The sequence below is a fragment of the Halyomorpha halys genome, unplaced genomic scaffold (assembly GCF_000696795.3).
Source record: "Halyomorpha halys isolate HHAL.00 unplaced genomic scaffold, Hhal_1.1 Scaffold364.1, whole genome shotgun sequence".
Lineage (NCBI taxonomy): Eukaryota > Metazoa > Arthropoda > Insecta > Hemiptera > Pentatomidae > Halyomorpha > Halyomorpha halys.
In genome coordinates this window covers 614,423-637,839 of record NW_027108785.1, presented here as the reverse complement: position 1 = coordinate 637,839, position 23,417 = coordinate 614,423, and the positions used below count along the sequence as shown (strand labels likewise).

Genomic DNA, 23,417 nt, shown 5'->3' with positions numbered 1-23,417 from the left:
TATATATATAATAGTACTGAAGTGAATACATTAAAAATAAGATTAAACTATTTTTAAAATTAATATCTAATGAATTTTCCGATCACTCAAAAGATTTTTTATTAGTAGTTACTATTTTTCTTTTTAAAGGATTTTTGCTTTTCCTTTTTTTACTGTTTGTCAAAGATTACCTGTGTAATATTTGACCGGCATTGTGTGTTGCATAAATTAAGTTAACAAATAGTTTGTATAATTTTAACAATTATTGTAAGACCATAAACCATGATAACCCTAGCAACAAAATAAAATTACTTACTACTGTTTTTTAAATAAAGGATTGACCCTTCTTTTAGGCTTATATATAGGTTCTCTACTTATTAACCGACTCATATTTCTACATATTGTGAGTATTGAGTAAGAAGTTATAATTAAATCTTTATTACTTTGGTTAATTATGTTTCAAATTTAATAAAAGGTACTTATATAGTGGTAATTGGCTGAGAGCCTGGCCTAAACCTTAAAAAAAAATATATAAAAAAGAATTTAAAATTTTTAATGCTTTATTTAAGTTCATATATTTATTTTAAATATTTCTTCTTTGGTCCAACAAATCACTTCTTCTTTTTATAAAACCAACAATAACTGAGGTTTTCATTCATTATTCATGGTTAAGATACTATCTTGTGAGGCATTCTAAAAGAATATATTTTTTTCCATGACCTTTTGTCTTCACGTCTGTAACAGAGAGCAAATCTATAATTAAATTATAAAGTTGAAACTTACTAATAGTTTTTTTTAAAACTATTATGTTAGGTTACATTATGAAATATCTTTGCTGGTTTGCATATTATATTGTATGTAAAATAAACCATCAAATATATTCTTTTACTTTCTGACATCTGGAGCAGTATTGTTTCCATATATTATTGCTATCCATAGGGAGAAAAACAAATGAGGTAATCTTAATCAGTTTATAAGGAGGTTTATTCCAAAAGATAATTATGGAGGTTTATTCCTTCCATTAGGTTGCTTATTGCATCATCCTACTTAATGATTATTATTCTTTCATTATTACATTAGTAGTGAACCTTAATTCCTTTTAAACTGTTTTGATGAAAATAGTGATAGACAGATGATTATTTATGTGTATATACAATAATACATTAAAATTAAGTTTTAGATTTGATGATTATTTTCAGTTAAAGAAAATATCTTGGTCTATCGAAGATGTAGATCTCTTTGAGTTAAATGAAGCATTTTCTGCCCAATCGATTGCAGTGATTAGAGAATTAGGAATTGATGAAGAAAAAGTAAACATCAATGGAGGAGCTATCTCTTTAGGCCATCCTCTGGGAGCATCAGGTATATTTTCTCATGATTTACATAAATACTAATAATGGTATAATGTGGTACATTAAAATGCAAATGTCGATATTAATATGCTAATCCTTGTTGAAACAAGATAAAAGTAATTGCCCTTAATGAAATCAATTGTTGCAGCATTATGAATGGATTTATCATTTGTCTTTTTCTTCATTGTGATCTAATTTTTGATATTACACCTTCCATATGATATCAATTTCTTGATTAAATTCAGTTCAATTAAATACATAAACCCTAATAAAAGAGGAAAATTCCTTTTAATAGAATATTTTCAATTATGAACAGGAGTTATGACAATTGAAGGATGCAATATTTTTATTGGGGTATTAAGTTATTGTGTCACAGTCAAATGTCAATCTAGCAGAAAGATATCAACTCTCTAAAGCTTGTAGTAAAAGAGAAATCAGGTTATGAAAAAAAAAAAAAAAAAAAAGGTGTTATAATCCATCATCATTTTGAGCTTCTAAGCATTATAGTTACTAGTGTATAATTCATTATAGTTGAAAATTTACTTTTTTTTTTTAAACATTCATTACATTCTGAATAGCTTTAATACTTTTGAAACTCCTTCAGGAAAATATAACAGAACACCTTAACATTGATAATTGAGGTGGCTTTGTCAGAAATAGTTTGTTCAATATTAATAGTAGAATGAACTGCTAAAATTTTAATAACAATAAATCATATCTATAAAAAGATCATTCGATGTTTTAGGAACCAGGGTGTTGGTTACCTTGATACATGCCCTGGAAAGAACAGGAAAATCAAAAGGAATTGCTGCACTTTGTATTGGAGGAGGTATGGGTATTGCTATAGCCGTAGAAAGAATCTAACACCAAATTTTTAATGTTATATTACTAATAAAGATATGATTTTAACAATTTTGTGTATAGTAGAATTGTTATTAGAGAGAGATTAAGATATAATACAGTATTTTTATTTTTAGTTAGCTATATATTAATATTCTTAACTTTGCACAAGTATCTCAGGAATTTTTTAGCATTTGGTTATACTACTATTTAGTTTTAATATTTGTATTTCAACTGCTGCGAACTTCCGAGAAATTTTTAACACACACACCTATACATATTGACATTTTTGTTATTTTATTTATAAAATTATCATTATTTGTTTGACAAGTAAAATATTTATAAATTGTATGTTATGTTTTAATTTAATTATTTTATTTAAAGAAAATTATAAGATTTATGTGAAATTAATTTATTTATTTTTTAATGGAAAAATGTATGCTAAGAAGATATAAAAGATTGTTATGGGTGATATGAATGATGAAATTTATATATTTGCACATAAATTTTTGTTGTTTATTGTTATTGGTTTATATAGTATATAAAACATATAATATGTTATTATTACTAATCATTAATCTTAATATTCAGGGAATTTATGTAACACTCGACTCCTATAATTTTATTCAATTATTTTATTATTTAAAATGAATTTTGTTGACATAACAATGTATGACACACATTTTATACTATTATCACATGCTGCATAAATTGATCAATGGTAGTACTTTCTAATAAGAAAGTATGATTTGAAAATGTTTATTGGACAATCAGAATGTTTTTTGCAAGAAAGTAATGTGTAATATAACTTAAAATATCTTCTTGTTTTTTAAGATTGGTAGCCAGTACTGCTATAAATGAATCTCGGCAGCATTTAGGATAATGTTGCTCAATTCTTAACACTGCCTAGTCATACCCAATCAACAATGTAAGGCATTCAAAGCCTTACATAGCTAAAATTAATTTATTTAAGTTAACATTAGAAAAGGCGACTGGTCATTAATCTTAAAGCTTTTGCACATAAGTCAGCTCACTTGTTTCTTTGTACACATTTTTGTACAAAATAACTCCTATTAATTAGAGTAAAGAAGAGGGATTACTGAAAAACATGTTAAATATTTATTTGTTAACAAATAAAAATAATATTTATAATAATATTGCAAATATTAATTTAGATCTGAGAAAAAAAAACTATTAGAGCTCAATTAAGAAATAAGGCTTTTATAAGAAAGTTTTAAACTTTCAATCTAGCAACATTTTCTCTATCTAATAAACATTATTTATCTAATAACTGGCATATTAACATGCTTCATCAACTTGAGGTAAAACTTGTGAAGTAGGTTCAATTGTTGTACCGGTCTAGAAGTTTTATTCCCATCAATGGTTACATAAAATTAGAATATGTAAAACCTTTATATACAACATTTAGTATTTAAGTACATACTGGTGTTAAAGCATTATCTAAAAACAAAAAATAAATAAATGGAAAGATTTATGTTAAACTTAATAATAACTATAAGAATATAATGAGATGATTTTTAAATAATAAAAATAACATTTATGAACTTATATATACGCAGTGAACCCTCAGCAATAATGAAATGATAATGACATTCTGGTACTTCTTTTCAGGAAAAAAATTAAGATAGTTAAAAATTATGTTCGTGATTGAGCCTTGCCTGCTAATTTTACTCTTTAAATAAAATAACCGTTATCAGGTTGTAACGATCGATTATGATGTTATGTTGAGGCGATAATTTGGAATAACCCATAGTCTCCAAAAGGTTCCAGCACCTTACAGAAATCGAGGACTAAATTTACCCATATATTTTTTTCTCATCAGAATCTATATTGATATTATTTATGTAACAACATTTTTTTAACGTTTTTTCTTGAACCCAATCAATTGTGTAAAATTCCTTCTTTTTATTTTCTGCCACAGCCTAGGAGGGCAGGACATAAGGATAAAAAAATGAAAAATAGTACAGAAAAAATACAAAACAAATTATAAAAGGGAAGAACTTTATACAACAAAAAGTACAGATGTATGATTTCAATAGTTTTTAAAAAAAAAATATGTTGAGAAAATAAAACATATTTCTTCCATTTAACTAAATTATTTTTTTATTAACAAAAACATGCTTAAATTCAATAAAAACTGGATGTCAACTGTTTTTTACCAATACAGAGAAATGAAATCAATTACCACTGTAAAAGTAATTTAATGTTTCCTAACTTAGTCGACTTTCCAGGAGACTAAAAAAAGATAATGTTTCTTATGTATTCTTTTAAACAATAAAAATATACATATTTTCATAATTATTAATTGCTAAGAGCAGAATTTCACCAAAATAGAATTGTCAAGGAAACTCAGAGGAAATTTTAATAATTAATAAAATGGAATGCATATCTTAATTTCAATGCGAGATGAGAACTTGGTCACTTTTACAAGAATGAAATATACTACCTTAATAACTTGTCTTTTAACTAATCGGAGACTGAAATTAAATTTAGAAAATTATATCTAATCCTTGATGAGGGTCCACTGCGATAAATATAAATATATATAAAGGAACAGTGATCTTGAATGTAACAATGAAATATATTTTTAATATATAAAAATTGATTGCCAAAGAGGTGCTATTTTAAAATATATAGATAATGAAACACATATATTTATATATATGAACACATATAGTACATATATTTATGAACTTTTACTGTTTTTATTAAACATAAACCAATTTAGTAAATAAGTTAAAAACAGCTAAATAAGAAGGGATTAGATTGATTTAACTTTAGTCATATTGCCAATATTATTTTTTTGAAGCAGCAAATTGTAAATATTCTTATTATGGTAACAAGAAAAGTAAAAACCAATTGAATAAAGAAGTATATAATTAATGTTTGCTTTTAATTTAACACCTTTTTTCAACAAGCAAAAGAGGTACTTTACAATTAGTCCTTTTATTACCACACGTAACTGAAATTACCACATACTATCTTATTATGTTGAAAAATTGTAGGTAAAAAAACAAGATGTTTGTCTAAGTATTAAACATACCAACTTCCATTCCACAGAGAAACTGAAAACTTTAGAAAATTGTGTAGAAAAGTGATACCCACACTTTTGTTGCTAAAGTTATTAGTTCGAAAGCAAATTATGTATGTACAATATTTGGACTGTACCAAATACCATAATAAATATAATTCAATAGCTGTTGAAGTTGGTAAAAACAGACACAACTTTATCACAAGGGTACACAATAATTTCATTCCAGGCGCCAGATATGATCAAAGAGAGTAAAAAAAAAGGTTGCGTACTTACTGTCTCTCTGTGATATTTAATTGGGAGATTAAATTCACAAATGATTGCATTTAAATTCCACCAATTCAAAATTCTAATAAGTGCATAGAGACTCTTAATATCAATTCAGCAACAGTGCAAGTTGATTTTTCTGAACATTATATCAACAACTTCCTTTTATAAGTGCAGGCATTTTATTTTGGAGGCGCCAGGAAACAAATACCATATTTACCCAAATATAAGTTGAGGGATTTTGACCAAACTTGAGAGTTTTAAATCACTTTATACTTTATTTTCATTTCTTTTCATGTTAGGGGACTAAGTTTTAGTTATATTTATGAGGAGAAGATGGCTAGGAGGTGTTGTCAGAATATAACACAAATAAGTTGAAATAACTCATTTAATAGTTTTGGCCAGATTTCTAGCCTTCATCAGGGCTAAGAACAAAGAACAAGATAACAACCAATGAATACAAAAAATAATAAAAAATAAAATATAAACAGAATGACATAAAGTAAATAATTGAACAGAATGAAATTAATAAAAATAAAGTGATAAAAGAAGTGGGAAATAAAATATATATATATATTATTTTAATAAAAATTTGAAGTTATATAATGCAAAGGAATATAAATATTTTAGTTTATTAATAATTTAAAACTTAAAATTATGGAAAGAACAAAAAAAAAAAAAATCAAATGAATAAATAAAAAATAAAATTGATAGAAAGAAAAAAAAGACATTTTTTTATTACAACTTATTAGTGTTATATTCTGACCCCACCTCCCAATCATCTCCTTATATATATTATCCACGGTCAATATCTTCTCATCATTACCATTTATATTAATAGTAAATGATATTCTTTGATGTATTATAACTCATTTTGGATAATATGTGGATACTTCAGAAATAATTCTTATGTTCAAGGAAAATAGTATACCTAAACTGAGACTTCAGAAGGAAAATTAAGGTAATATGTAATCAAAACAGAAGAATAGCTGGTGTGTATAGTACTTAGAATAAAATTTGAGAATACTAATCTAATTAGAAAAGTTTAAGCCTAAACATTAATTTATGTTCTTATATCAAATGCCATCATAATATTTTTATCATATCCTCTCTCATTCTCCTTTAACCAACCCACATAGCTTACAGTGTCACTGCCTATTTATCTACATAATACTTAATTTAAGCAGGTTTATTATTTCTTTTTGAAATATGTATGCTAAATTTGAAAATTGATTTATAAGTAATTTATAATGAGGTGTAGATAGTTCTATAGATTAATGCTTGGAGAATTTTGCCGGGGAGTGCAGTCAGCAAAGAACAAAATAACCAAACAAAACAATATTTATTTATTTTATGCCGACATTTGGCAGGCCTACCTTCTACTCCATAACCCTTGATAAAGACCTGAAACTCAGGTCGAAACGTCGGCATAAAATAAATAAATATGGTTTTGTTTATTTATGTTGTTCTTTGCTGACTGCCTCCCCCTCCCCACAAACTTCTCCAATTATAAGTAATTTAATTTTTACTACCTTACATAAGGCAAAGATGAAAAATATATACCTGATATTAATAACTCCTTATGCCCTCAAGTTTCAGATTCCTTTTCTTTCATGGATTCTGCTTTCTTATTTTGACGCTCCAATTTAATTTGTTTAACCCGAGCTAGTGTCTCTAATTGTCTAGACATTAGTTTTTTCCCTTTAAAACTAGTTGGAAGCTTCCTTTTGGGTTTTATTCGTATAGGGTTCAGTTTTCGCTCAATAACATCTGGAATAGAAATCTACAAACAAATCATATATTTTTCAATACTTGGACACAAGTTTCAGAAAAATAATTACTAACTAATTTATTTCAATATTCTTATTATTTTGAAATCTAGTCACATTAAGAATAACTAAAAAATTAACTAGCAATTTTTCAAATAATCATTATATAAATGTTATAAGAGAAGGTGAGGGGGGGGACCAAGCAGTTCAGAGCGAGAGACCAATAATGTTAATGATAACCAATAAAGTTTAAACCTCTATCCTTAATCCAAAATACAACAGTTGAGAAGGTTCATTAAAAACTGAACCAGTATTAATGAGATTAATCCAAGCACTCAAGGATAATCCATACTCATTAATACTCCAAACACAATATTCTCCTACATGGTAATGCTTGTCTGCATGTTCCAGGCGCCAATCAAAACCTATTTGGAAACACTTATTTGGTAACTCCTACCCACCAACCTTATTAACTAAACATTACCCCTTCCAATTATCAGCTGATTCGATCAATAGCATCAGATCTTTCTGAGCAAAGCTTTACATCACATGAAGATACAAAAAATTATGTCAATTCCTAAATAGGTTCAAAAAATATTGAAAAGTGATGGATAACAATAGGAATAAAATATTCATATTTAATATATGTTGGCTCACATTAAATAGTTTTATGACTATTTGAGTTGGTTTTTTTCTTTGACCGCACTCAGACCATTTTTCTTTTATAAAATATTGTGTACTTTTATGGGCTGGACTCACCCCACTAAAACTCCGAGGGAGCGATGGTCCTATAACACTTGAAAGATTTGCTAAAAACGAGATAAAAAATATTTTTGGATATCATATTCATGTTTAGCTCTCCCAAAAAAAAATTACAATAGCCACCAGAATACAAATACACCAGGAATTTCCTCTTCAAACAACAACTTGACTACACAGTATTGTACACAACTTCTTGATATACAGATTTTTATGCATATTTAGAAATATTTTAGTTTCATTGAAGGAGCTTACTCTAACTAATATAAACAAGGAAACTTGATAGAGTGATATCAGTAGCTATACTACATAAAAATATTCATAAGCATTAATTGTCAGCTGAAGAGGATTAGAGTAAACGTTGTCAAATTTTCTTTAATTATCATTATAACCATTAGACATAGAATCCGATTCTGGCAATCACATTTCGAAGAATTGTAATTGACACCAAAGCACTTAAAGCTACATGTGTCCTTCAAATTAAAACAAATTATTAAAATTTAAAGTAATACAATTTTTCCAGACTTATACAGTGAATGCACAAACTCTCTGACTGAGATTTCTAGAACCAAACAAAAAAATAAAACATTTTGAGCATAAATTAGTAATTTTATCTTATAAAATATGTTGAAGGAACACCACTTGTAAGGCAAGAGCTAAACTAATGGTAGAATTTTCAATAGGTACAAACGAGTATATCTGAATAATAAAACAAAAACATAGAGAACATGCAACTGAGGAAAAAGATAAAGACAAATCATTGTTTGAGTAATAATTTATTTCAAATCTTCTTTCTTACAATCAGCAGAATATGTGTTAAGTTTCTGTTACAGAACAATAATTTCAAAACTGAGACAACTTCAGAACTAACATTTGAAAGAATTACACTCTGTTATTATCATCATGGTAAAATGATCTAAATCCAATTTAAGCTTAAACCAACAATCTATTATTGGGAACAAGATCAGAATGTCAAGAAAAATGATAATATATATACATCACAAAGTACACCCCCTGTTTTTTATCACAATTAATTATTTAATGGAAATAATAATAAACAACTAAATTTACTAAAATTTAATTAGAAATAAAACAAGTGTTTTTAACCAATATAAAATATATAACAGAAATATTCAAGGTTTATTAGTAAAACTTTATAAACAGTTCTATTTTATAAGTTTAAAATAATTGTTTTCGCTGAAGAATAGATTAATGTTATCAACCAAAATAAAGCAGTTCTTTTAGATGGATGTGAAAAAAATTAAATGGAATTTTAATGAGTAGAAAGAGAGAGAAAACAAAACTTCAAATTCAATAGAAATTCAACATATCTTTAGACCAGGAACTATTCTAAGTTATAGAAAATGTGTAAATGAACATATGATAATCTGTTTTTATATGCCTGGCCTTCCTTGCCATCAAACTCAATTCAAATATTATCTTACATTTCAATTAATATATTTTCTGGAAAATACATTAATAGTCAAGTAGCTTATGAACAGATTGGTTATACATTAATTTGATTTAATGTTATAAGCTCATAAGGAAATACACTCATTCAATAATGAAAATATTTTTAATCATGTATGACACAGATTTTAGACATGAGATTATGGACTATAAGACTATATGACCTTCCAAATTATGAAAAATGAACTAGAAAATGGGCGAACAGCCTGTAAGATTGTTTAAATTCATATAATAAAGAAATGGAGTTCAATGAATACTAAACATTGCCTTCTATTGTATTAATGAACAATCTTACATTGTTTAACTAGTTCTGGAAACCACTTCCTAAAAGTTTAAATTAAATTTTCTTTTTTTTATAAAATAACCAAATATTACATGTATTTTAATAATGATGAATTGAGTTTTATTTTAAAAATAAGAACACATATTAAAAAAAGCAACAATCCTGAGGATGAGACACAATCCCAAAACATTAGAAGTCAACTTTCTTATACAAAAAAATTAATAAATAAATTTAACAGGAAGGTTTTTCAAATGAAGTATTGAAGAAAAGTCAACTTTACAGATGTCAGAATACAAAAATAATTATAAAAATAAACGTCTATTTGATACAAAACAGAATAAGGGAATGAACTTAGGTTAAATACATTAAAAAAATAGATACTTTCCTCATGATAAAACCACATCAGTTTAACATAGAACACTGAGATTGACAAAATACATAAGATCTATATCACAGATACATAGGATTCACAGAGATAGAACTCTCCATAATGAATCGACTAGAAGATGAATTCATCATGAAAGGGTAAGAAAACCAATAAAATTAAAGTTTTTTAAAATTATTCCCAAAATAAATTTCATGATAGTAATAAATACTTGTCTGCTGACTATTCCTTTTCACTCAGTTTTGAAAATAATTTTATACTCTTAGAAAATATACTTTAAAATATAAGCAATATTATATATACACATCGTTGGTAGACAACAAAAACCTCGTATTTCTGAGATTATCCTATTGGAGTTACTAGATTTTTATTAGCAACTAGTGATATATGGTATACAAGCTAAACAAACAAATTAACAAATAACATACTTCACATTTGAGCTTTTCAGTTATTGCATATTACCCGTAAAGATATTTATAGTAATATATACGAATAAGACAAGCACAGTTCATAGATGCTTTATGAATGCATACAATAAAGTAAAAGATACCTTTAGTGAAATTCTACTAAAAAAAAAAAAAAAAATAGCTTTTAAGTTAACATTAACATGACTATTTCTAACTTTCTTTCTTAATCATACTCATTTAGATCATTCAAAATTCAATTATAGGTACTTGATATAATCAATGCAGCTTATTACTGTATTCTCATAATGCAGCGATATATCACTTTATTAAATAATATTAATAACACTAAAATCAGAAAATTTTGATAGAACTTTGATTTTAAAATGTTTTAGTTCGCAGTAGTCAAATATTAATACAAAACAAACATTTCAACAAATATTATTTCTAGTAATAATAATAATAAATAATTAAAAAATAACAGTTTAAAAAAATAAACATTTTAATAATAACCAATTATTTAAGCATTTACAAATATTAACAATGAATTTTTTTTCAATTTCAAATATAAATATTTTTAAATAACAGAGTGGCATAGGTTGGAGTGAACAAACTTTAGCTTAGCTATCACAAACCTTATGGTTCTCAGTTTTATTATGCTGTAAATTTAAGCTATTGGTATCAAGAATATCCAAACAAAATTCTAAAATGGATGCACGTATATATTTTAAAATAATCAAATAAAAAAATAATAATGGGATATAATTTAACTATTAACTTTATTAAATGGTACCTACACTATAATCTCAGCAGAATTTTAGAGTATCCCTATAAGATAAGAATATAAAATTGATCAGGACTGTTATGTTCTATATTAAATATATTTTTTTTAAGTGGTTGCTTCAACATTTTGACTGCGGTTGACAACACATTCTATTCAAGCCGTGGTGGCTAGGGGGCAACAATGTGTCATCAAGGAACTTCACTTTTCTAGTTTGAGTTTGGAGTGATGGGAAGAGCTGTAGCACCTTCCTTTCACCTTGGATTGTGCCAAAACATATTTAGTACTATCCTAGCTTCCACCATACAATCATTCTGGGTTCTGCACCGTTTAAATATTTTTACAACACTCCTTCATTATCAAATTTATTTGTTTCAGTGCATAAATTTATTTACTTATGTATTCTTTTATTTAACAAAAATATTTGTTTTACATTGTTTTAGATTATTTCACATTGCCTAAAAAAAATTTTATAGTAAATGTGGTGATATACAATAACTTTCTAGAGTCCTTATTCAGTAATAAAATTTAAAAACCCGCGAAACATTCTGTATTACTTGATTACCTAAATAGATTCAGTGGCATACTTTATTTGGCTAAATATTACATTTTATATGTTATAAAATGCTTATTTAAATTAAAAGAAAAGAAAATATTCAAAACAATAAAATAAAATTGTGCTTTAAGTGGTTTTCCAGGGAAGCCTCCATGGTCAAAGCGTTAACATTTCACTTTATAAAAGAATGTTAGAGTTCCAAAAGGGTCTTGAATTTAATGTTAAAATCAACCTCAGAATATAAAAAGGGTAATAATGTTTGATGATGCCAAATAATTCAGAGCTTTGTTTTGATTATCTACTTACATTATTTTGACTTAAAACAGAACATACCAGCCACCTTTCGCTTCTTATGCTCTTTCTGCAGATCAACAAGCCAAAATGGGTCCTTGATTTAAGTGGTCAGGATCTGAATAAGCATTTCTACTTGTCAGTAAGATCGTCAATACTTTAGTTTCAAATATTACACATTGATAAAATAATATGTTAGCATTAAGTTGTAACTTTATATGTTATACAGTTGTCCAGTCACTTCATTCTAAAAGGGCCAATTTCCAGAGAGCCAGTACCGAGAATGTCAACTTTGCCCATTTTAGAAATAAATCAGAAAACATCTATACATTGGTAAATATTATAATGTAAATACAATCTCTTTCTTTCTTTAAGACACACTTTTTTAGAACAGATTTACTAAAATAAAAAAAAATTATAATAAAATAATATGAAACCTGAAAAAAATTGCCTGATAAATTATCAAATACACATCCAAATATCAATTTATATATTGTATCACAGCTTCTGTCAGTATTTCAAATGTAAATTAAAAATTTTGATTTCGTAAACAAAAACAAGAACTTGTTGGATCATTCAATTCTATGCCACTCTATTTATAAGTAATGAATAACATATTGCAGATTCAAGTGGATTAGCTTATAAAATAGTTTTTGTTGGTTGAGTGAACATTTTGATGAATTTCAAAATTTGCTAGAAAATTTAAAGAGGGAACACAAATTTTAGCATAATTATTGATAACACAGCCCCACAGAGTCAATAATCCTGAGTCTCTTTCAACAAAGCATGAACCCCATTTTTTAGATCTAATATAATTTCCAGAAGGGTGGTTGTTACCACAAAAACCTTCAGCAGATAGCTCTTCAGAAATAGCAACAGTATCACAAAGTACATTTCTTCGTGGAGAATAAACATCTTCCACAAAATTATCGCCAATGTATAAGCACCTCGATTTATCACTAGGATTATTGCAAAGAACAGCATATAAATCTTTCCAATTACCTTGACTATAAGCATTGCCAAGTTTTAAACTATTATTCTTTAATTCATTTCCCTCATTTAAGCCGTTAACAGAAAAATATGGCCTATCCAATTCAAAAAAGCCTGGTTTACGTGCATAACATATGATAATATCAAACAAATCCTTCCAATCATCACCTAAACAGTTGGAAGCAGTAAATGAAACATTATCAATATTAGAGCCTGTAATAAGAAATAACTTTTTAGTCTTTCTTAATTCTCTTAGCCAATTAATAACCTTATCAGAACATTTATTAATATATTTTTGTGGATCAGCTTTTAAACGCCTGAAAAACTCACTTTCTCCTGTTTTAAAATGATCTCTTGAATACATATAAACGAGCGCTGAAAGTAAATCACGACCAACAGCTGTATAATCATCATTTCCAGCAGATTCTTTTGAATCTATAGCTCTAGCAAAACCAAGTGATGCTGGTAAATCAAAATAATCCAATAATAATCTGTAATTCTGCCTAAATGGTTCTTGCCATGCTAGAGTCAAATTTGTAATAATATTTTCACTCAACTCACAGGTTTTAGAAGAATCATAAACTGCTTTAATATCATCTTCACAAAGAAACTTAGTACCATGACTAGCCTTAGTAATCACACCATTTTCATTCAACTTCAAAATGTTTCCTTTTTTCAGATCTAAAATCAAACCCCGCTGAAGAAAATCCACAGCTTCTGAATCCAAAGGAGCATAAAGAAAATTTTCATCATAACCTTTTTGTTCAACAAGAAACTTTGATAGAACTTCATACTCCATTTGAGCTAGGGAATCAATTTTATATTCACATAGTGTATTGTCTAAATCAAATCCAATACAATCATATTCACTTAGAGCAAAATGTTGGCAATTTCCACTGAAAATATTCTTTTTATAACTGAGATTTCTATAACTGTTTACAGCATAAGATGATTTAAAAGCACACTTATAATATTTGTGGAATTGGCCCCATAATGTTCTACCAAAGGGACATATTAATGGCATATTACAAGAAAACAAATTTGATTTAAAACAATTATAAAAAAATAAATTATTTTTAAAAAGGATGTATGTCTTCATAACTGAAATTATGTAACTAAATGATTAATAAACACTATGTATATGACCTTGAGGGTTAGGTCTATTGCAATACACATAGGAAACAATTCTATTTTTATATAAAACCCAATAACTCTTATGGGACAAACAGGAATATAGTGTTTCACTTTTCAGAAGTGTTAACATTTTCTGCATAAAAGTAACTTATCACCAGATAATTTTTTATCACAACTAAAAGAAACAAAATCTAGGTCAAATAACCTCCATTTGGGAGGAGACAATGCAAGTCCTTACCTCTTCTGGTAAATGAATGTATCTGATATTTCTCTCCTTAACAAAAAAAGGATCATAATAAAATTCATTCCCACAGGCATCAGTAAATAAAGCATCACTTATAACAATATTCATAAACCTGGAAATTCAATGTTGTTATTCCACTACAATTGAAAATAAAACAACTATATTGAGATTACTTACCCATCAACCTGTTCTATTTTCCCAGAAATAAATGAATCATTCCTTAAATCAATGGTTGTATAAAATCCTGTAACAGCTTGAGCAACACACAATAAACTATTGTAAGAGTTAAACACTTCCCTACCACTTTCCCTAACAGCACCGGTAAATTCCATAATGAGTCTAATAAACAAATACAATACTAAAACCTACCAATAAGGTTACATAACACTTAAACTGTCATTTCTGTTTTCCTTTCAACTTAGGATAACCGTTTGCAAACAAGTTCTACACGTGTTGTTAATCATGTATAACCTGTGTGCAACCTGCTACAATGTTTGGATTTTAAAACTGAAAATTCATTTTTATGAAAATGATAGAAACAATTCTTGTAGCTAACTTTTATATATATATTTTTTAAATTACTTTTCTCTGTCAAGTGTTAGTGGAAGCGGAGAAAACCGTCAATGTCCTGCATTGGAAAGAAATTTTACATTCGATCTAATAAATGTTTTTAATATTTAATTAAAAGCAAGAAAATTCTATTGATGGCTTATTCTTCCTTAAGCGCTATATTGGTTGCTGGCAAAAGGGGAATCCCTGAGGTAAAGTATCTGAAAATTAAATTGCATGAAATTGCATTTTATGGTGGACTTATGACTTAAAACCCTACAACCAACACTCAAACATCATGAAAATTAAGCAACAGTAATTCCTCACAAAAATGACTCTCCTGTGGCTTAGGATCCATTGGTTGGAAATGACTGTTGTAAATGAACATAGCTGTTGACAAATTGATTCTTAGGCTAAAGCCAGACCACATCTCTTATTTTTCTTTTTTATTTGTATGGCAATTAAAATTTGTATTTCATATAACTAGCATATAATATGTGCTGATTAACGAATGTATTGAACTCAAACAACTCTGACACTAAAAACTGGCACTCTTTAATCCTCCCACATCTGAAACCCATCATTATTATGGTCTCATCATCAAATCTACAAAGCAGCAAAGGAAAATGAAGCAAGTGCTGGCTTTAGGGAGGCAGGTATAATTGCTGCAGCTTCATCGAGCCCTACTTTTATAATTAAAACCAACTTGAAAGTTTTTTTTTTACAGTAGTGGATAAAATAAAAATAATGTGGACTATAATTGTTGACCAATTATGCAACATTACGTCAATAGAATGAAGAAAGGAGGTAAACTTACAAGATAGGGTTCATTGATAATGCCTGAATCCCTGTTGCAATAGTTACACAATGTTGAGGCTGTGACGTAAAAGCACCTGATGGGTTCAACATTCTTCTGAATTTGTAAATATTTATTTTGTGGAGGTCTCCTAAGGTATCTCCTTGAGACTTGTTTTAGTTAGGACAATGTGCAACTTTTAGGTAGGGCTGACAAAAAAGGAACAACTGTTGAAATAGTTCCTCTTACCACTTCAGTTCCAAATTGTATTCTTTATTTCATTTTGATAAATTTATTTATTCAGAACAGAAATGTCATTTATGACTTCCTCAAAATAAATGTCTAGCAGACATAGAGGAGAGGGAATATTCTTTGTCCTCTTGCACTCAATAAAATTAATTATAAAAATTGCTTAAAATTATTTGGCATTAATTGTCTGACTTGACTGTTCTTTGGGAAAGCTTGAAGATGAATTTATCCTACACTGAAATTTAATTTTCTCAGAAACAAAATATACCCACAAGGCACTTACACTTATTTATAAATTAAAAATTGTTCCTTCAAGCATGGACAAGTAATGGCTTACTCAAAGGAGAATGGATTTCTCAATAAGTCACTTAGAACTTGGACCATACCGACTTGAAACAAAGGAAGACCTTAACACTGAATACTATATTATGATTATCTAACTATGTGTACACTTCCAATTAAATACATCTTTTTCTCAGACGCTGAACTTGGTAGGAAGTACTGGTTGATTCAGGAAGTTCACCACCTCATTAACATTTATAAAATAATTCATAAATCAGATCTTTTTTATTGGATTGTTCATCATGTAGTTGGTTATGTTGGACCATAACGATAATACAAACACCCCACCCAACAAATAATGACTATATATTCTAAAATGCCTAAACACTTACAATATTTAAATCCTGTACTATCCTTAAGTTATTAATGTCAAAATCTAAATCAAATAATTGAAAATTAACAAAATAAGCCCTGAATTTTGATTTCATAACATTTAATTTTGGAAACAATATATAAAAATAAACTCTCCCTAACAACTATAAAAAATATTTTATCCAAAGGTGAATGGTGAAAAACAAGATTCTGAAAGTCTTGGGTTGAAGGGTAGAAAATAGAACAAAGAATATCCTGATGGATTGTGAAGTTTCAATTGTAATTCCAATATTTATGAAAAGGAATTACTGGGAATGTAAAAACTACAGGTCAGCCGCGAGTTGACATTCATATTAACATGTCAATCCAAAATTTATATAAGAGCTAAAGAAACATAGAAAGAACCTGCAATAATATAGCAGTTCACCACTAAACAAGATATCAGGCAGTAGTGCCCCATTTCAGTCCTCCTTTACGTTTGTAATAAAACATGAGTCCCTACAGAATAGGGTACAAATACATAAGACCTCTTCTCTTTGTTCTGTGCAGATGATTTGATAATTTTTAGAATAAATGGATGAAACCCCTAATTTCTTAAATTCCAATTGAATCCTGCAAGAAGAATTTGCAAATAAGGGTTGAGAAAACTAAAATTATAAGAATTGGAAGGAGAGATGAATAGGTGGTAGAGTACAGCTCAATGTATTCCCATTTGAACAAGTGAGCGATTTCAAGTATCTTGGTGCTCACATTTATGAAGAGTGAAGTTAGCAGAAAGGTGCTTGATGCTATCAAGAAAGTCTTCTTGAGATAGAAAACATAAGTAAAGAGACCAAAATAGTTGTCTTCAAAACACAATCCTCCAAATAATGATTTACTACAGTGAAGCATGGACCCTCATTACAAAACATAAAAGGGAGAGGTTGGAAATCATGTCTATGATTTTATGATTTCTATGACATGCAGTCATGATCATGATAGATAGTAACAATGACAGAAGGAGGCAACAGGGAAGGCCAAGGAGTACTTTGGAGGAAGGTGCCAAGCAGACCTTGGTCAGAAAAGGAATTGACTGGAGGAGATGGCAGTTGGTATTGGATCGGAATTAACGGAAGCAGGTATCGTGCACTGCACAGGAATAGCTGAGAAGAAGAACCTTAATTCAATGCAGATCAGTCTAAATGCTAAAAAAAATCACTACATTAATTTGGAAATTATAAATGTAGTATTATTATTCATAATGGCCTAGATAAACTTTCTCAAGTCCAAAAATTAGTGGTTTTTATAACAAAAATGAATGCCTAAAAGTAAGCAATGGGGAAAATGAGGTAGGTATAGGAGTGATGTCCACATCACTCAAAATAATCTTTGAGTAAATGGATAATTTTTCTAAACCTCATATGAGTAAATAAGATCTCAGAGTCAATAGTAAAAGCATTTATAAAATAAAGGAAGATTCAAGAAGTTCATTTGTAAAGTTTATTACCTGAATAAATCATCAATAAAATAACAAATAAAATCAGTCATTTCTATACAAAACATTAGCAATGATTGAGATAATTGAATCAAAATTGAAAACAAGAGTTTGAGGTACTTTATTTTAATTAAAATATAAATACACTTAGATTCATTAACCTGACAAATCTGTTTTATCTTTCTGTAGAATGACAGATAAATTTGAGTTTTATGTTATTTAGCAATATTTTTCTATATTAGTAAGTAAATGTAACATATGCTTGAGACTCTTGTTCGTGTTATTAATTCAACTATTTCAGAAAACTTTCTCTTATAAATACTTTGGTTAATAATTTTTTTAATAAAGTAGAAAACATTCATAGTTAAAAACTAGGTAGTAATAAATCCCAGCCTTCTTTTTTTCATTAAATAAAATATTTACAAAAAATATTACATACATAACATTGGTGAAAAATTTTTTGTAGATTCTTTAAAAATCTCTGTTTAAACTGTAATAAATAATTTAATACAGAACTTTAATATATGTTATTTTCTATAACTATTCATATAGACAATATAATCAATAATTTGACACAATTAGTAAAATAAAAAAAATAAAATTTTGTTTTCTAATCTTATTTTTACATAAAAAAATAATCATCTTATTAAATCCCATATAAATATTCATGATTTTGGCACATTTGCACCATACACAAGAATGAAAGGTATTGGATACAAGTATTCTTAAAATATGGAATTTATTACATTAAATATATTTTGATACGTTCTTTACAAAAAAATAGTACCAAGGGCATTATTTGAATTTAATAATTAATGATAATTAAGTGTTTTTTTTAATTAACCCAATATAATCGGAACATTTTATAATCTTTTAAATAAATATCTATTAAGGAATCATTTCTTATGGTCTACATTAATTTGTCACATCTCTAAATTTTTCTATAAAATTACTGATCCTATTATTTTATATTATATTTTCATAATTTATTACATTTATAATAAAAATTTAGTTGTTATTAAGTGTTTCATAAGTTCAGTTATAAAATAATACAAAAATAGCAACAGAATAAGATAGTTTTAGGTGGATACATTTCTACGAATGTAACGCAACTTCTAAATGAATAAACAATGAGGTAATAAAATTTATTATTTTTTTTAATATGTAATATATGTGTATTTAATTTAAAATTAATTTTAGGTTTCAGGATCATAAAAAGAAAGATTAATATTATATCTTCTATTTTAGATGATTAAAAATTGAACCAAATTAACATTTTTATTAGAGTTTCTCATAAATTTAAAGTTCATGTTGTTTTTTTTTTATAAAGAAGTGGATATTTGTCTCACAAAATACGCTCATACTCATCACAGAAACAATCATTAAACCTTTTATATACAATAAATTAGTGAACATGGCAAGTAATTAACCATCTCTCAGTATATCTAATTACTTCAATTACTTTTTGAAAAACGTGAATAAATTATCACTATTCATTTTTTTAAACTGAATAAATTTGAGTTGCTGCTGATGACTGCAGTTCAACTTGGCCCATTTTAAATTGAAGCCTTTTTAACCACTGTAACAATACAGTGTTTTGTGTAGCTTGGTTTACTGTATTTAATGTAGAGGAAAGAGGAGTTGTAGGGGCAAAATTATTACAGGTCTGAAGTCTCATTTGAATCTGACCAGGAATCTAAAATTAGTAAGAAAAAATTAGGTACAGGTATATATATCAAATATTCAATTTTTATAATCCATTTATAGGTATGTAAGTAGCTATTGTTACCGGAATCTGTCCTGAATATAAAACTGGACTCCAAACAGGCATCAGTTTATTTAATACAGCAGATTTACACTCTAACAAGGCTTCTAATAACGTCAAAAAATGTGCATTAACTTCTGTAACCTATTGACAAATAAATTAGTTACTTTTGCAGTTTGTAGAAGTTTTCAATTTGATGAATAATTAATTGCATTTCAAAATTTTATTCTAAATAGGCTGAAAGAAGGAAGACATTTTCAGAGCTAATTTTTATATAAAATTTATGAAATAATTTCAAAATTAAATAGAATGTAATATATATTGTGGCATACATACTTTGGAGTGTGATACAAGTTGTAAAATACTGGGTGTAACTTTACCCCAAAAATCAAACAAAATACTCATTGTGACAGAATGTGCATCACTGCTTGGAAGATTGCTAGCTGCACCTTGCTCTAAATACACAGTCCATAACTAGAAAAAAGGAAATTAGACTAAGCCATAGAATATTTAAAGTAAATAAAGATACCTACTTAATTTAGTACATGGTGCATACTTGGCATAAAACAAAAGCATGAAAAAGAGAAGACATATGAAGAACAGAAGATTTTGACTGTTCAGCAAAACCAGCCATAATAACTTGAACATGGTCAGCAATATGACAAGCAGCTTCCTGCGGTACAGGTGAGCAAGGACTTGAATGAAGAGCCGTATGAGTTAGAGCACCAAGGAGCAACCAAGAAAGTAATCTCATGTGTGCCACACAATCGGAAAATTCTCTAGGTCTAAACAAAATAAGAGACAATAGATAATTTACTGTAGGAAGTATGTCATGGATGATAGACAGAAAATCAGTCAGTAATTATTTATCATACAAGCTGACATTTCAATGCAAACATGTGGTTCATCTTCAGGATGTGATGATAGATAATTTACTGTACCAAGTATATAACAAGTAATAGATAGTCGACACATTATATTTATATAGAAATAAACGAATTAGACGAACTTTAGTCCTAAATTAGATGCATAAGAAACCTTCTGGCAATAATTAAAATAATATGTTAAATAGAACTTTGAAAGTACCCTTGTTGAATCGAAGACGGAGCATTATATAACCATGGTAAATATCTAGAAACAGTTCTGTTATCACGACTACAACCTCTTGTCATTTCTAAGGCAACGAATTGGGCAATGCCAGATTTTAAAGTACCACCAAATGTGTCTTCACTCAATCCCAATGACATACTTTTGCTCTATAAGAAAACAGAATTGGAATATATAATGAAAGAACATTCTGTAAACAAAATTAAGGTATTTTTATATACATACCTTGATTTTGTCAGCAGCCACCTTGATTTTTGTGATAGTATGAATATCTGCCAAGAAATCTAGTGCATCAGTGAGATGCTGCCTCATGACCTCTGCAGCGCATGTGTTATAAACTTGTTGAGAATCTAGATTTGGATATGCAGATTCTTCTAATTTAGCAGTTGGAGCAGGTAGCATTCCACCAGCATCCTAGGCATTAACTTAATTTGTTTTTAAAATTTAAGATACTTAAATTTAATTTAAGATTTTACCAAATAAATCAGCATTATTAACAAAACATTTATTTATACAAAATATTATTTAAGATTTATAATGAGGTTTTCACTAATGGATTTCCTTAATGAGGAATCTTAACTAGCATAAATGAATAATAATTAAAAAAGATTTTTACTTGAAGGACAAAATTGATTAGAAGAAGAAAATTTGACTCAGGTATGTTAGTTTTGAACTTTAACGCTTGAACAAGCTCAAATACAACTGTTCTTGTCAAAGCTTGTTTTTCACGCTCCTAAAAATGAAAATAACACAAAAGTTATAACAAAACTTACATATTTACGTTGATAATTTTTTTTTATTTTGGCTACTCACCCTTGTGAATGCTCTATTACAAAGGTAGCATAGATCGGAAAGCTGTTGGTACTTCAGGACGTAGTTTTGAATACAGCAGCTCAAAACTTTTGAAAATGGATCAAGGATGCTCTGAAAATGTTAATATTTTTTGTGATACATAATTTTAGGATTTAAAAAAAAATAGTACTCATAAAAAACAATGATGATGCCAAACAATATTGTTTCAATAATCCAAAAATTTGAAACAAAATAATAATTAGTAGTCTGCATTCTAATGAATGTGAATAAAAAAAAAATCTATACTATTATATAAATTTAAACTACTACTTGAACGTACTAATTTCAAGAACTATCGGCCAGATTCAAAAAACTCCTTACGAATGATCATTTATTAAAGGCTATATCTCATCATACTATGACCCATAGAAACTGAGCAGTTACCATTTAATAAAAATATTTTGTATAGGATTATAAAAAGTGAAAAAAATGATAAAACTGAATCGATTCATTTTGATAGCAAAATCATTAAAATAAAATCTAATTAAATGAATCTGAAGTAATTTTGATCTTGAGAAATATGTCACTTGAATAATAAATTACATGTTATCTTATATATAATTAGATGCGACATATATTATTAAAACAGTTGCAGCATTACCTTACAGGCAGCTATTCCTGGGACTCGTAAGGTAGAGAGCATTATTCTCAGTAAAGGCAATGGTGTAGCCAATTGAATTTGAAGAGATAGTCTACGGAACAGAATATCCAGCTGTGTAAGTAGGGATGACCAGGGGCCAGAGCCAGGCCCGAGCCCTGCTTCAAGAGGAAGGCAGTCAAGGTAGCAAGCAATGTTATGAAGAATTATGGGTAAAATATCAGGTAAAGACTTCTTCGAATTCAAACTCTGAAAGAACAAAAAAAGTTATAAAACCTGAAATGGATTGAAATCAAAAATAGTTAATAACATAAAATTATGGAATGAAAACTATTTACAGTGGTGTCCTGATTTACTAAAATGATTAACTAGCCCCATTTTAGATTAAGTGAAATCATTTTTAAAAATAAACCTAAATTAAATTAAAATTATTATGTAATGCTTGTTACTAATTATGACACTTTCCTTTCAGGATTTTCCTCATTGGAATAACTTCAACATGTTGCTGCTTGACAATTTATTTTCTTCCAAACTAATCCTTCTTTGTTAAAGATCATTTTTTTATTATAACGTTTTTCTTGAGTTGTATCCATTCATCATATATTGTAATAATTTTAAAAATATAAAAAATTAAATAAAAAGAATTTTGATTCTTTTTATAACTTTCTTCAAATATAAGAGAGAAAACTTGGGTTCAAATTAAGAACACTAATATCAAATGGATAATAGAATTATATTTAAACCTTTATAATATAAAAAAGACTCTTAATTTTATTATATAAAAAGAAAGAGAGAGACTCTTAATCTCAGGGCGTGT

The 23,417-nt window shown here is 27.8% G+C and overlaps 3 protein-coding genes and 1 long non-coding RNA gene across 16 annotated transcripts in view; 2 read left to right on the top strand and 2 right to left on the bottom strand.

The window, feature by feature from the left end:
- The window catches only part of Acat2 (Acetyl-CoA acetyltransferase 2), a 5,244-nt gene extending 3,000 nt beyond the window's left edge, over positions 1-2,244 (top strand). The window contains exons 7-8 of the mRNA XM_067047122.1: positions 1,179-1,341; positions 2,077-2,244. Coding sequence (XP_066903223.1) covers positions 1,179-1,341; positions 2,077-2,195 — 282 coding nt within the window. The 3' untranslated portion in view covers positions 2,196-2,244. The remainder of the gene's footprint in view (positions 1-1,178; positions 1,342-2,076) is intronic.
- On the bottom strand, positions 522-15,033 carry Lsm10 (U7 small nuclear RNA associated Lsm10). Of its 3 annotated transcripts, none has more exons than XM_067047124.1 (4): positions 14,734-15,033; positions 14,551-14,668; positions 7,054-7,273; positions 522-714 (listed from the first exon to the last, which is right to left on the bottom strand). In XM_067047124.1, the coding sequence occupies exons 1-3, from the start codon at positions 14,886-14,888 to the stop codon at positions 7,079-7,081; spliced, it is 468 nt and encodes a 155-aa protein (XP_066903225.1). In that variant the 5' UTR covers positions 14,889-15,033; the 3' UTR covers positions 522-714; positions 7,054-7,078. The 3 variants fall into 3 exon arrangements, with proteins under 3 accessions (XP_066903225.1, XP_024216464.1, XP_066903224.1); XM_024360696.2 differs by lacking the exon at positions 522-714 and adding an exon at positions 3,277-3,632; XM_067047123.1 differs by lacking the exons at positions 522-714; positions 14,551-14,668; positions 14,734-15,033 and adding an exon at positions 13,509-14,277 and having other exon boundaries at positions 7,103-7,273.
- Positions 11,481-13,983, top strand: LOC136795686 (uncharacterized). Of its 4 annotated transcripts, none has more exons than XR_010843326.1 (3): positions 11,481-12,326; positions 12,418-12,521; positions 13,858-13,983. It is a non-coding gene; the product is annotated as an uncharacterized lncRNA (long non-coding RNA). The 4 variants fall into 4 exon arrangements; XR_010843325.1 differs by having other exon boundaries at positions 11,481-12,330; XR_010843324.1 differs by lacking the exon at positions 13,858-13,983 and having other exon boundaries at positions 12,418-12,724.
- A 3,231-nt stretch (positions 15,034-18,264) lies between the features above and the next one.
- The window catches only part of unc79 (UNC-79 domain-containing protein), a 68,322-nt gene continuing 63,169 nt past the window's right edge, over positions 18,265-23,417 (bottom strand). For 7 of the 8 annotated variants that reach the window (XM_067047114.1, XM_067047117.1, XM_067047119.1 and 4 more), the window contains 9 exons: positions 22,604-22,849; positions 21,964-22,074; positions 21,767-21,883; positions 21,376-21,564; positions 21,130-21,299; positions 20,600-20,828; positions 20,380-20,517; positions 20,068-20,187; positions 18,265-19,974 (listed from right to left, as the gene is read on the bottom strand). In XM_067047114.1, the coding sequence (XP_066903215.1) occupies positions 19,780-19,974; positions 20,068-20,187; positions 20,380-20,517; positions 20,600-20,828; positions 21,130-21,299; positions 21,376-21,564; positions 21,767-21,883; positions 21,964-22,074; positions 22,604-22,849 (1,515 nt within the window). In that variant the 3' untranslated portion in view covers positions 18,265-19,779. Of the gene's footprint in view, positions 19,975-20,067; positions 20,188-20,379; positions 20,518-20,576; positions 20,829-21,129; positions 21,300-21,375; positions 21,565-21,766; positions 21,884-21,963; positions 22,075-22,603; positions 22,850-23,417 lie in introns of those variants that run through there. The other variant, XM_067047121.1, reaches the window with a different exon arrangement.